Source organism: Pan paniscus, chromosome 2, assembly GCF_029289425.2.
Source record: "Pan paniscus chromosome 2, NHGRI_mPanPan1-v2.0_pri, whole genome shotgun sequence".
Lineage (NCBI taxonomy): Eukaryota > Metazoa > Chordata > Mammalia > Primates > Hominidae > Pan > Pan paniscus.
This window is the reverse complement of record NC_085926.1, coordinates 106,987,823-107,003,286: the sequence shown is the minus strand read 5'-3', so window position 1 is coordinate 107,003,286 and position 15,464 is coordinate 106,987,823. Positions and strand designations below refer to the sequence as shown.

At 35.9% G+C, this 15,464-nt stretch overlaps 1 protein-coding gene across 3 annotated transcripts in view; it reads left to right on the top strand.

Moving 5' to 3' along the window:
• The window catches only part of MORC1 (MORC family CW-type zinc finger 1), a 159,851-nt gene that overhangs the window by 100,082 nt on the left and 44,305 nt on the right, over positions 1–15,464 (top strand). For all 3 annotated transcript variants that reach the window (XM_003825067.4, XM_055110262.1, XM_055110263.1), the window contains 3 exons: positions 10,961–11,023; positions 12,734–12,979; positions 13,160–13,231. In XM_003825067.4, coding sequence (XP_003825115.2) covers positions 10,961–11,023; positions 12,734–12,979; positions 13,160–13,231 — 381 coding nt within the window. The remainder of the gene's footprint in view (positions 1–10,960; positions 11,024–12,733; positions 12,980–13,159; positions 13,232–15,464) is intronic.

Sequence of the window (15,464 nt, the reverse complement as noted above, 5' to 3'; positions counted from 1 at the left end):
TAAACAAGAATCTCTAGATCTGGTGCTTTGGAATCTCCATTTCTGCTGCTTCCCAGATGTATGCACCACCAATTTTCACTTCTTTATTCCTGGTTTAAGGATTCTTCAGTTTTTCTACTTCCAGAGACAGTTCATCTTATGCAGCTCTCACTGATTCAGTCTGTGATTTGCGGGACTTTCTGAACTCATAAAGAAATGTAATAGTCTTGCTGGGAGAAGTTATAAGTGTCATTTAAAAATGAATACTGATGTTTTCAAGCTTTCTAGGGTAATGATTCTTCTTTGAAATCTGAAAAGATGATGATGATAAAAAAAGATGCTATCATTGGTAAACAACTACTCATTAAGTAACTCAGATTTTGAAGTAGGTTAACTGTGTTATTCAGATTTCTATTTTACAAAAATTCAATCAAAGATGTAAGAATGCATTCCTCAAAAAAAGTACATATGTGATTTTAAAAAAATGTATTTTTAAAACTATAGGCCAGCCCCAAAACTGATGCTGAAAATCTTCACCTATTAGTTGAAATGTATCTATTAGTGGAAATCTCCATCTCTAATTAGAACCAGAAGGAAAACTTTTAGGGGAACTATTTACATTTTTCATTTAGGTCAACTTCATTTAGTACACTTAACATGTGCAAATTTAGTGCACTAATTTTATGTATATCGCTCTTTCCACAGAAGATGCTTCAAAAGATAAACCAAAAGTATCCTACTTTTTGTCTTAATGCTTTAGAAAACTTTCTCCTGATCTTGTGTTTTACTATTTTGCTTTGACTTTTTCACTTCAATTCCATTAGATTATTAAATTAAGTATGCAAGTATTTCCTTTATATCTATTATGATCTAAGCATTGTGCTAAGTCCATTGGGCCTTATAACAGAAAGGCGATTGCCAAGCTCAGCAAGATAAGTTTCAGAGGGAAAGCCAGGTGGGATGAGGGGAAGTGGTGAATGGAAAGTAAACAAATAGATGCCGTGGGTAATAAGCTGTCTTAGAAAGTTTTGTATTAAAGGAGCAAAGAAACATGGGGTTACAGCTAGAGCATTAGGTAGGGTTGAGGTAAATTCATGGTTAGGAGAGATTAGACAATGTTTCTGGAGTAAGAGGGAAAAGCCAGTAAAATTGAAGAAATATAGCACACAGGTGTGATGGGACCTTTTCCTTTTTTCTTTCTTGTCTTTTTTCTTTTTTTGAGATGGAGTTTCGCTCCGTCACCCAGTCTGGAATGCAGTGGTGCGATCTCAGCTCACTGCAACCTCCGCCTCCCAGGATTCAAGCGATTCTCCTGCTTCAGCTTCCCCAGTAGCTGGGATTACAGGCGCCCGCCACCATGCCTGGTTAATTTTTGTATTTTTTAGTAGAGACGGGGTTTCACCATGTTGATCAGGCTGGTCTTGAACTCCTGACCTCAAGTCATCTGCGCACCTCGGCCTCCCAAAGTGCTGGCATTACAGGCATGAGCCACTGCGCCCGGCCTGGGACCTTTTTCATGTAGAGAGTCCAGCAAGGACAGGAAGTAAGGATTATGAGGACCCAGGTGCAGGGTTTAAGTTAGGGCAGGAAGAGGGACATTTTTTCCTCTGAGACTGTGGAAAAGAAGGGTGTTCACACACACCTAAAAATCTTAATTTTTTTTTCCTTCCTATAAAGAGGAGTCAGGGTCATCTGAGTGAAAGAGGCAGGCTTTATATGGAGGGTACAGTAAAGATTTGGAACAATCTTTGTGGAGATGGATACAGAAGCTAGTTAGGGACAAGTGAAAAGATTGTCCAGAAGAGTATGAGAATTATGCATATTTCTTGTAGTGTGGATTCAGTGGTTATATATAGTTTAAGCATCACTGATCTGAAAATTTGAAATTCAAAATAATCCAAAATTTAAAATTTTTTCAGTGTGATACAACACTACAAGAGGAAAATTCATCTGGTTTATGTGACAGGTTGCAGTCAAAACAGTCAAAACGTTGTTTCATGCACAAAAGTATTTAAAATATTGTATAAAATTACCTTGAGACTGTGTGTATAAGGTGTATATGAAACATAAATGGTTTTCATGTTCAGACTTGGGTTCCCTAGATAACTAATTATATATATGCAAATATTCCAAAATTCAAAAAGTCCCAAATCTGATTCCCAGACAGACTGTCCTGGGAATCACTTCTGTTCCCAGGCATTTTGGATAAGAGATACTCAACTTGCACAAATTTTAGCAGCTTGGAATTTCTGCGAAGATGGAAAATGATGTCATTGATCCAAGATTGAGGATTATGAGGATGGCGTGGCAGAGCATAGCTGATGTGATGGACTGTTTTTCTCAGGCAGAATTGGGAATGGAAGGGAAGTCAAGAGGGGTATAGTAAATTCAGAGAAAGAACTGTGGGAAAAGAAGTTTCTATGCATATGAAGAACATTGATAATAATCCTGAAAGAATTAGAAGAACTATAAATTATAAAGAAGAGAAAAGCATTTCAGAGGTAGATAAGTTTTAAGAGATGAAAAGACTGACCAGTGTAAGTTCCTCAAAGTGACTGAATTTCAGCTACCCCTGGAGTTACAAAGTGAAAGTAGCATGTGATAGAATTAAAGAAGATGAGCAGAACTCAGATGGGTGGGAGGAATAGACCCAACATTCTTAAGGATATGGTGCACTTTACTAAAGATACAGTTAAAATGTAACCCACTCATTGACTATGGTATAATCTTCTAGGTATAGATCTAAGGTAGAAAAGGTGCTCAGTGCAGCTGTCTTTGAATTCTTCCCCTATCTCCTGCTGTGTTCTTCCAATTGTGAGTGAATTTTTGCCTTTACCCTGTTACCGGAGGTCATTACTGTGTCTGTTCTTGCTTCTGTACTACCTTAAAACGTTTCATTTGGGGCTGGGTGTGGTGGCTCCCGCCTGTAATCCTAGCACTTTGGGAGGTAAAGGAGGGCGGATCACTTGAGGTCAGGAGTTCAAAACCTGGCTAACATGGTGAAACCCCGTCTCTACTAAAAATACGAACAAATTAGCTGGGCGTGGTGACAGGTGCCTGTAACCCCAACTACTCGGGAGGCTGAGGCAGGAGAATCGCTTGAACCCAGGAGGCAGAGGTTGCCGTGAGCCGAGATTACGCCACTGCACTCCAGCCTGGGTGACAGAGTGAGACTCTGTCTCAAAAAACAAACAAGTTTTATTTGACATAATTATTAATGTCTTTCTACTCAAAATGTAGTTGAGACACCTTTGCTGTGTTTTTCTATAATATCTTAAGTTCTTTTGTAGAAGCAACTTTGATGTTAAAATGAAAGAGTATAATTTATAGAACTTATAAAATTTTTGTTTTCTCAAAATTCTGTTTAGTGATGTGATTAATAGTTCAGGTCAAAATCCATTACAATAAAACTAGCACAAAATAATTATCTTCAAGCTAGCACCTAAAATATTACAAACCCAAATAATTTAAGAGAATCATACATTGTGAAATCCATTTTGCTGTATCAGGAACAAGACTCATCCCAGAGTGATGCAAACACTGGAAGAGAGTATACACTGGAATTTAATATAAAGCATCTGAATGGTGTAATAAGCTCCCACAAGTAGTGGAGAAATAACCACCTTTTGAATGTAGAGTAGACTTGTGGTATTGTTTTGGCTATGAAAGAGATGAGCAGTGGGCTCTAGAAGCATCTGTTTATCCTGCCAATCATCAACATTTTGTTGAGAACCTATAATACTCAAAATCTTGTATGAGGTACTACAGATAAAAACAAATAATTGGGAGTTTACAATTTATTGAAAGAGATCCACATGTCAACATGTAACTATTAGACATTGTGATATGTACAATGATAAAGGTAGGTAAAGTGTTATAGGGGACTTTTGGTATAAATATGGCTATATAGACTTAGCATTTCCCCATTTTCTGAAAGTCTTCTAAGAGCAACACAGAAAATGGAAGACAAAAATGCAAACTGAAATTTTAGTCAAACTAGGAAACTGTCTTAGTCTCTTTTGTGATACTATAACAAAATACCAAAGATTGGGTAATTTATAAAGAAAAGAAATTTATTTCTCACAGTTCTAGAGGCTGGGAAATTCAATATCAAGGTGCCAGTATCTTGTCAGGGCCTTCTTGCTGTGTAATCCCATGGCGGAAAGCAAGAGAGGGAAAGAAGGCAAGAGAGAGAGAGATTGAACCTGCAGTCTCAAATCCTGTAATAATTGGCATTAATCCATTCATGAGAATGGAATCCTCATAACCTAAACACCTCCCTTTAGGCCCCACCTCCCAAAACTGTTGCATTGCAGATTAAGTTTCCAGTACATGCTTTTGGGGGGACACATTCAAGCCATAGCATAGATGTATATCAACATATTTCTCAGGGCTGCTCAAAGCAATCAAGATGATGCAGGAGCTCCACAGGAAGAATAGAAGAGAAATCTAAGGAAGAGCCCAGCGGTAGCATATCAAAAGAATCCATACAAATACACTTACTGAAGAAGGATACATCTAGAGATGGAAAAGCTATAGCCGTTATCTGCAATAGCCAGCAGGCAACAGGAACCCTACTGGACCAACTTTGATTCACAGAAGTAGAAAATGTGAAATGCACATGAAAGGACTCAAATAAGTCACAATTTGCAGAAGCAGTATTTTTTGTAGAGATCAGAGGAAAAGAAGCTAGGCTTGTGAAAAATAACTTGCCTAGAAATTTGCCCTCCACTTAACGCTTTCTATAGAAAGCTCTGGCAAAGAGCTGGTCCTGGAAAATCCAACTTTTATAATGACATGTTTAAAAAAACAAACTAGTATAGCATCTAAACAGATACACTAAAAAAACAAAGATTCCAGTAAAATGTCAATAAGAAACCATATAATTATATAACATAAATAAAATACTGCAAGAAAAACGTTAAAGAATTCTAGCAAAATATAAATAACAAAAAAGAAGCAACTATAGCCATTCCTGATAAAATTTTCAGAAAATCAGGAATAGAAGAAAACTCTCTCAACTGATAAAGGGCATCTACAAAACACTTGCAGCTAAAATCTTGCTTATTAGTGAAAGAATCAGTGTTCTCCCACTAAGGTCAGGAATGAGGCAAGGGAGTTTCACTCTCACCCCTCCAGTTCCACATTGTACAGGAGGTTCTAGATGGTGTGAAAAGAGAGAAAAAGAAAAGGCACTCAGATTGCAGAAGAAGAGGTAAAAGTTTTTTTTCTTTCAAGATTTGATAGTTTATGTAGAAAACATAATATTTACAGAAAGTTACTAGAACTACTGAAATGAGCTTTAGCAAGGTTGCAGGACACAAAATCAATATATAAAAATTAACTTTTTCTATATATTAGCAGCAAACAGTTGGAAGTTGAAATTGAAAAATACCATTTCCAATAGCATTAAAATATATGAACTACTTACAGATAACTTTGACGAAATACATGTAAGACCTGTACACTGAAAGCTGTAGAACACTGCTGAAAACATTAAATAAAACACATAAATGAAGAGAGATTCCATGTCATGAGTTTGAAGAGTCAACATTGCTAAGATGTCTATTCTCCCCAGTTGGCATCAATTAAAATTCAAACAAGTATTTTGATAGATACTAAAAACTGATTCTAAAATTTGTATGGCATGCAAAGAATTTAGAAAAAATAACCTTAAAAAAGAACAAAGATGGAGGAATCATACTACCTAATTTTAATACTCATAATAAAACTGTAATTAAGTCAGTGTGGTATTGGTGTAAAAAGAGACAAATATAGCAATGAAATGGAATAGAGAGTTTAGAAATAGACCCACATGTATATAGCCAGCTGATTTTCAACTAAGGGACCAAGACATTTTAATGAGAGAATAAGAATCTTTTCAACAAATGGAACCAAAACATTTGGATAGCCATATATCCCCCAAAATAACAAACATTGATTCTTACCTCCTGTCATATACAACATTATTTTGAAATAGATCATAGGGCTAAATGTAAAAGTTAACCTTCTAGAAGAAAATATAGGAATAAATTTTAGTGACCTGATATTTGGCATATATTTCTAAAAAATGACACATAATGCATGATCTATAAAAAGAAAATTTTTTAAATTGTACCTCATCAAAATTAATGACTTTTGTTCTTCAAAAGACATTGTTAAGAAATTGAAAAATCAAGCTACAGACTGTGAGAAAATATTTGCGAAATAATACCTGACAGTGGACTTGTATCTGGAGTATGGAGAGAACTTTTAAAACTCGGCTGGGTTCAGTGGCTCACGTCTGTAATCCTAGCACTTTGGGAGGCCAAGGTGGGCGGATCATCTGAGGTCGGGAGTTCAAGACCAGCCTGACCAACATGGAGAAACCCCGTCTCTGCTAAAAATACAAAATTAGCCAGGCGTGGTGGTGCATGCCTGTAATCGTAGCTACTCTGGAGGCTGAAGCAGGAGAATTGCTTGAACCTGGGAGGCGGAGGTTGCGGTGAGCTCAGATTGTGCCATTGCACTTCAGCCTGGGCAGCAAGAGCGAAACTCCATCTCAAAAACAAAAACAAAAACAAAAACAAAACAAAAAAACAATAATAAGACAATGCAGTTAAAAAATAGACACATTTAAGCAGGTACTTAATCAAAGGAGACATGCAGATAGCCAATAAACACATGAAAAGTCAATTTCATTAATCATTAAGGGAACTGCACATTAAAAGCACAATGAGATAACCACTACACACTCACTACGATGGATAAAGTTAAAATGATTACGCTATGTTGACCTAGGATAGAGAGCAACCATTGAAAATGCAAAATGGTAAAGTGACATAGGAAAACAGTTTGGCAGGGTTTTTTTTGTTTTGGTTTTTGTTTTTTGAGATGTGGTCTCACTGTGTTGCCCATGCTGGAGTGCAGTGGCGCAATTATAGCTCACAGCAGTCTCAAACTCCTGGCCTCAAGCGATCCTCCTGCCTTGGCCTCCCAAAGGGTTGGGATTATAGGAGTAAGCCTAGTTTGGCAGTTTTTAAAAAGTTAAAGATATACCTATCATATGACCCAGATATTCCACTCCTAGGTATTAGTCAAGAGAAATGTAAGCATATATCCACTTCAAAACTTGTACATGTGTGCTTATACTAAGTAGCTTTGTAATTGCCAAAACCTGGAAGCCATCCAGATGACCATCAAAAGGCGAAAGGACAAATTATGGCATGTCCATTCAGTGGAAAATTACTTAGTAACAGGAAGGAGTGCACTCTTGATTCACACAGCAATATGGATGAGTTTTTAAATAATTATTCTAAGTGAAAGAAGTCAAGATTACATACTGTGTGATTTCACTTAATATAAAACTCCAGAAGATACAGCTAATTGACAGCAAGAGAAAGCAGATCAGTGGTTGGTTAGGGATGGGGCAGGGTTGGAAGAGGTGGTGGGGAGACAAGGAAACTTTTGGGGATGATCAGTATGTTAATTATCTTGATTATTATACATATATCAAAATCTTTCAAATTATATACTTGAATTTTGTGCTGTTATTTGTTCGTCAACTATATCTCACTAAAGCTGTAAATTAGAAAAAAGAAAAATTAAAATGCACATCAGAAGGAAATTAAACATACACATTTATACATACATTTTTAAAAACCCAATGAAAAAAGTCATTTTTATGAAAGAAGATTCTGAAACAAATATAAGGATTTATGAAGAGATGCTGAGACTGTACAAGACAATGAAATAAAACATAATTTGCAGAACTTAAACAGAAGAAATGAAATCATACAATTGGAAAAAACACAAGGCAAATTGTCATTTTGGTAAGCATAGTTGGGATATAGAGCAAAGGTCACAAACTATTACCTATGGGCCAAATCTAGTCCTGTTCATTTATGGCCCACAAGCTGAAAATGACTTTTACATTTGTAGATGGTAAAGAGAGAAAGAGGGAGAGGAGAGAGAGAGAAAAGAATACACAACAGAGACTGTATGTGACCTGCAAAACTATTTACTATCTAGCCTTTTACAGAAAAAGCTTGCTGTCCCCTGGTATAGAAGATAAAAGTAAAAAGCAAATAAAATAATAGAAATTAGGAAAGAATTGCTTACAATTAGTTACACAGAAAATGATCATGAATGATAGAAGTAAGAAGGAGACACAATATTTGCACAATTTGAATACCCAGGGAAAACAGAGTAATGGAAGAACACATTTTTAAAGGTATAAATCAGGCACACTTTTCAGGAAAATGGTAAAACTTGAAGCTACGTGTTTGAAATGGTATGCTCCACAATAGGGAAAAACTGTCCCCAGAATAGTCAACAGTAATACATATATTATAATAAAATTACTCGACTGTAAAAAAAAATATAGATTCCTTTGACCAACAGGTATAAACATCAAGTCACCTATAGGGACAAAACAGTTCACTTTGGCTTCAAACTTCTCTAAAAAAAATCAGCTTCAGGTGATGAAGTAAAAACTGTAAGATCCTCATGGAAAGGAAGTGTAAACCAAGACTTTTATATTCACCAAATTACTCTTCACATAAAAAGCCTACAGGTAAATAGATTTAAAAGTAGGAAAGGGCCAGGCGTGGTGGCTCACGCCTGTAATCCCAGCACTTTGGGAGGCTGAGGTGGGCGGATCATGGGGTCAAGAGATGGAGACCATCCTGGCCAACATGGTGAAACCCTGTCTCTACTAAAAATACAAAAATTAGCTGGGCGTGGTGGCATGCACCTGTAGTCCCAGCTACTTGGGAGGCTGAGGCAGGAGGATCACTCGAACCCAGGAAGTGGAGGTTGCAGTGAGCAGAGATTGCGCCACTGCACTCCAGCCTGGTGACAGAGCAAGACTCTGTCTCAAAAAAAAAAAAAAACAACAACAAAAAACGTAAAAATAGGAAAGAACTCAGGAAATATTCTCATGGTCTCTTTTTGAGGAAACTACTAGGGATCAAACTTCAACCAGCAAGAGATGTCTGAAAATTCTACATCAAAGGACTGGATGTAAGCATTGACTGTATTTAATTAAAGCAAAAAGCCTAAAACAAATGTGACATTAGACACCAAACCGAATGTAAATACCCTGGCAATGTAAAAATAATTCGGCTAACCAAAAAGGAAAGTCAAGGGTGATAGAAGGGGAAAAGTAGTTTGACGTTTGCCTCAACGGTAGTAGGAGACCAAGAGGTGTCATTTATTTGATTTTAGCATACTTCTTAGTACTAAGGTAAACACTGAGAAGGATCACGCTATTGATAAATATCAGGGGAAGAAAACGGAGAAGAAAAAATAAACAAATTTTGCCACTGTTCAGAGTAGGAAATACATAGATCCTGTCTAAAGACAGAGAAAGCTAAAAATATTATATATAGTTATCATCATAATGGAGGTCACCAGAAAAAAAGAAAATACAATGTATCATTAAAAACTTAAATTATAAAAGTAAAGGATAAAATAAAATGATTGAACTAATGTCAAACATGTATATGACATCAATAAAGCAATAATTACAAGTGATACATGAAAAAAGAGACAATCATACTAGTAATAGGAAACTTTAACTTACTCTCAGCTCAGGGATACCTAAACAATCAATAATAACAATAACAATATACATATAGTTTTATATATATATATATACTCTGCACTCTCAAAATAGAGTATGTGAGTATGTATTTCTCTTCAAGTACCCTTGGAATAATCGTATATACTAGGCCTATATGCTAGGCCACCAAAAAGCCTGGTGGAGAAATTTAGCAGTGTCTATCCAAATTATAAATGCATGTACCTGTTGACCCAGAAATGTCACTTTTGGAAATGATTATATGGACATATTCACCCAAATGTGAAATTACCTATTTACGAGGTTGTTTGTATAGTAAAAGATTGAGAAGATCCAAATGTCTGTCAACAGACCTGGTTAAATACACTTTTTTACAACAATACACTGGAATATAACACAGCTGTAAAAGAATAAGAAGCTCTTTATATACTAAGGAGAAAAACCTCTAGGATATATCCTTAGATGAAAAGGCACGATTCAACAATTCAGACCATGTGTATAATATGCTACCATATTTCCCTACCACAAAAAGTGGGAAAAATTTGTATATATATGTATATACACACACACACATATATGTGCTTATATATGCTATATAAACACATCTCCAGAAAGATTAAGCAAGACAGTGGTATCAGTGGTCACATATTAATGGAATATGAATTAGACAAGTGGAGAATGAAGTAGTAAAGAGGCTTCATTTTAATATACTTCTAAACGTGTTGTCATATGTGACTATATTACCTCCATAAACATGTGAAGAGAAACAATGCCATGACGGCATAGAAGATAAAGCAATTAGTTCTCCCTTGGGGAATTGGAGGAGACCTTCAGGATAGATAATTTAACTGAGACTTGAAGGGTGAGTGGAATTTGACAAATGGACAAGGTTGGGAAAGTCATTTCAGGCCAAAGTATGGAAACATGAAAATAAGCCTGAGGAATAGTAAATGTGATTGGGTATTGAGTGCGTTAAGGACACAGTCGAGGCCAGTTTACCCTCAAGAGTCCATTGAAGCTGACACCTAGAGCTCTGAACTAGATAGTGCTACTGCCTAAGGTCAGAATTCCTTCCAGACCCTGTACTCTGTAGGTGGGGAACAGAGTCTTGAGAGAAAAGAGACAAGGGCTGTGGAGGCTGGAAACGAGACCCAGTTCAACAGGGCAGTGCCTTGTTCATAAGACATTTGATCCATAATGCTTCCACAAACCATTGGATTTTCTTGCACTGTCTTGTCACTACTGATCAGAACATTACTACAGGATATCTAAACTTAAATGCACTCCTTGAACAATTATTCATGAGGGTTTGCTATCTTGACCCTTCTTTAAGAAATGGAGAATGCTGAATTATTACCCTATGCCAGTTGAAGGTTATTTTTACTTACATTTGCCTTAATGGTTTGCTTTCCCATAAAGCCTCAATTTATACCAGTGGACGAAATCACTGTCACTTCCACCTGCCTAACTTCAGCACATAAGGTGAGTAATTAATGTAGGATTAAGCAATTTGTGTCATTTTAACCATGTGAAGGAGAAGCCTTATCAAGGGCCAACTGTCATCATGGTTTATGAGGTTCACATAGTGAAGCACTAATAGATTTTAACTGCCATTTTATTCTTGTTAGAGTGATACATGTTTATTAGGGATAAGTTAGAAAATGAAATATAAATAAAATTTAAATCACCCATTATCTTACTTCCTGCACATAAAAACCTTTTTAAATAATGTATTTCTTTCCAATACTTTCTAGGGATATATACATATATATTTTTTGTCTACGGATGTGAATTTGCCTAGAAATATGTTGTATATATAGTTCCTATATCATTTCTTGTGTTTGCTAAATGTCATGTTATGTTATATTCCTCAAATGTCTGTTCTTATGTAGAATTTAAAATTTAGAGAGGAACATTTTTGAGCCTTTAGTTAGAGCTTCTCAGTTATATCAGTCACACACAAAAATATGGAACTCTATAATTTTAATTATTCACATTTCTTAACAGGCAGACGATGGGATTTATAAACTCAGACAACCTTTAAATAAATAGATTTCTGATACACATAATGTATTTTGTATCTTTGGCATTTCTTTACTGTTCACTTTAAATATTGGAACAGTTGTTTCCATGCTATCTTCTTAGTTTGTGTGTGTGTTTTTTAAATTTGCACCTTCTGCTACTATATCAAGGAATCAGAGACCAATGAACCCAGAAATAAGTTGGAGCTGGTATAGTCTTATAATCCAACTCCCTCCTTTTATAGTAATTTATCTAAGATCACCACATACCTGAATTGCAGAACCAGACTTAGAACCTACCCGTTTTGTAATAAATTATCACCAGAGTCTGAGAGCAAGATGAAGAAAGGGATTCTTCTGGAGTGGAGAGCAGTAAAAATCACCTGCAAGTAATTTGCCATGGGAAATAGATTGTAACATGTCATCGTAAGTCCTCTGTAATAATAACATTGTCTCATGCCTTGAGATTTGACTTAGCCATGAACAAACTAGTATACACAACTGTATCATAACTTTACAAAATGTTGGTGGTTTATGTGAAGGAAAATGAGAGCTAAAGAGTTTCGTTGAGCCCTCAGCACTGTTGCGGAGAGGGTTACTTGACTAGTGGACACTAATACTATGGAGGATAATGATATGCTTAGGATAACTAGAGTGTCACTTGGTGGTCTGCCCTCAACTCCTGTCCTTCTAATAGTTATTTTTGGTTTCTTACAAAAGAGAGTAGGCTCTAACAAGCAGGCATATGTATTCTAGATCTCTTAGCAAATACATCTTTCATTGGCTGCAGTAGGAGCTAGCAAGGGGCAGGAAGCAGAATGTGAATGTGGGTAGGGATGACGACCAGCCTTGTTTGCAGCGGGGAGCCAAAGGCAAGCGAACCTCTATTGGGGGAAAGTCAGAATGCACAGTATGTTCTCAATTGCTGGGCTTTTTATTCCTCAAAATCAGATTTCTTGACCCAGCACAACTTTGCAGCTATTTATGAATCAAATTCTTAATGAGCCATTGTGGCATTATACATTTGCTAAAGTTGTTTCTAAGCTTTTGATTTTAAAACTTTTAAGTAGTAATAAGAAATACCTATTATAATGAGGTTATGAGAGAAGTGGTGATTAATTATAAATAGGCTATCTACCAAAAAATAAAAACATGTTCTTTGTTATTTAAGGAAAATACCAAAACCCAGAAAATCAGGCTTTTGGGCGATGACTTGAAGCATGAATCTCTTTCATCCTTTGAGCTTTCAGCGAGCCATAGAGGACAGAAAAGAAACATAGAAGAGACAGACTCTGATGTAGAGTATATTTCAGAAACAAAAATTATGAAAACGTCTATGGAGGAGAAAATGAACTCTCAACAGCAGAGAATTCCAGTAGCTCTGCCAGAAAATGTCAAACTAGCTGAGAGATCCCAGGTATTATTATTGTTTCTTATTCACAAAACAATTCACTCATTCTGGAAATAGCATTCAGTCAAGGTTTTGCTTCATTTTCACATTTTAAGACACTTTAATTATAAAATATACATTGCAATCTGTGTTTCCTGGACAAGGTCCCAATTTCTAATTTTTTTTCTGTATTCTCTGTTTTGAAAGAGAAGTCAGATTGCTAATATTACCACTGTCTGGAGAGCTCAGCCAACTGAAGGGTGCCTGAAGAATGCCCAGGTGGGAAAAGGCTTTTAAATTTGTATTTAAGGGAGAAATATTCATATAGGATAAACCTTTAATCTTTAAGTTTTGCATTCAATGCTTTATAGGAAAAATGCTTAACTAAATCATACATATTGTTACCCTGTAATCAAGGTTCTGAAAAAACTGGGATATAATGTTAATGTATTACTAAGTGTTGAGAGTCATGTTAACAAATGCACCACTCTAGAATTTTCATGTGTCCAAATGAGTTTACTTCTTTGAAAAGAATCACAACACATTTATTCTTACAGAGTTGCCATTATTTAATTCTTTTTTTTTGAGAATTTGCCCTCAGATTCAGCTTATAACAATATTAATGCCTACGATTGAATGGGCATTTACCCTGTGCTAGGTGCAGTGCTGAATGATTATAGACATCATCTCAACAACTTTCATTTTATATCTTTTTAAGCCAAAATTTACTGCCTAGTTTATCTACCTTGTCCATCACATTTGACTTCTAATGCCCTTTTACTATTTCCACAAATTAAATTCGACCTTAAAGAGTAGATACTGTTCACCATAGAAAATATTCAAATGAACTGCTATAGGCTCTGAAAGCCATAAACTTATTTAATTAGCAAATATCTGCTGAGTTCTGCCTAGTGTAAGACAGTGGGTAGTCATGGTGGGAGTGTAGTCATGGAGGGAGGCAAGATATTTTATGCATGATCTTTTCAAAAGGAATTATTCTTATTCTTATTCTTATTTTTATTTTTTTTGAGATGGAGTCTCGCTCTGTCGCCCAGGCTGGAGTGCAGTGGCATGATCTCAGCTCACTGCAAGCTTCAAAGGGAATTATTTTGAATAGTAGTTACATTATAGAAATCTCTCACACATTCCTTTATAATATCTTCGGCAAATGGTATACAGACTCTCTGAAAATCTTTAGTAAAAATCCTTACCTCCTAAGGAAGCCTTTCCTTAATACCATTTTTGGGCTGCTCATCCTCTTAAAAGTATTTCAAGTCCATTTTCCTATGATTTTGAAATTTTTGCCCAAATCTTTTCTTGAGACTATATGAGCCAAGCTGAATCTGTTTACAACCTACAGAATTTCAGGTTTTTTGTTGATTTGAATTATGTATTGCACTTGAATGTAAAGTTTTATATATTCAGATATTCAACCCTTGCTGTGTTCGAACTCCTGCATGTTATCACTTTATAATCATATCTCTTTTAACTTGGAATTCCAGAAAAACTCATTACCTGTGCAATTTCAAGATTTAGGATTTGTCAGTTTATTGTATAGATATGTTGCATGCTCTAAAAACATACAGTCCATTGAGAAGTTGGGAGTGTGTCCAAGTATTAGAGCAAAACATTTTAGACATTAAATACAGGGACTCAGTATGCATGCGTGTGTGTGTGTGTGTGCATAAACATATAATATGTAAAGCTATGTGAAGCAATATACACACACTTCATGTAGATATATATACACATATATGTATACATATACCAATGTAAACATAGATGTGTCTGTGTGTGTGTGTGTGTATATATATATATATATATATATATATATATAATTTTACTATGTGCCATTCAGTATGCCAGTCACAGGAGATTTGGTAATAAAACCACATATGGTTTTTGCCACCATCAAACTTACAGTCTAGTGATAGAGACAGACGCCCAATAATTACAGAGACAAACGTCAACTGCTACTATGGCAGTTTTTATGACACAGTAGCATGACTGTTTATAATAAGGGTTTTTCACTCTGATAGGACAGGAACATCTTCCCAGAAAATATGGTAACTAGCCTTTTAGGATTGAAATGTAATTACATTGGTAAAAGGGGAGGAAAAATACTTCTAAGCAATGAGAACAGCATTTGCTAAAGAGGGAATATGGTGAATACAAAGAACTTTAAAAAGACAAGTAATCTATGGCAGGGAAAAGAGATGGAAATGGACTGTGGTGTGAAGGAGTAGGGCAGGTACTATAGGCCAGTCATAAGGGGTTTTGCATTTATCCTATAAGTAATGGGAAACCATTGAAGAGTTTCAAGCAGGGAAGTGACATGACCAGAGTTTTCTTTAGTAAAGATTGCTTTGGCCGAGTATAGAAGAAAGGTTAGTAGAGAGCAGAGTTGTTGGGAAAGACAGTCTCAGGGGTATAGCCTTTTAGCTTCCACTTTGCTGCATAAGAATGGACCTTGAGCCTGGGACTCTTTCTTACCAAGAGATAAAGAGCACAC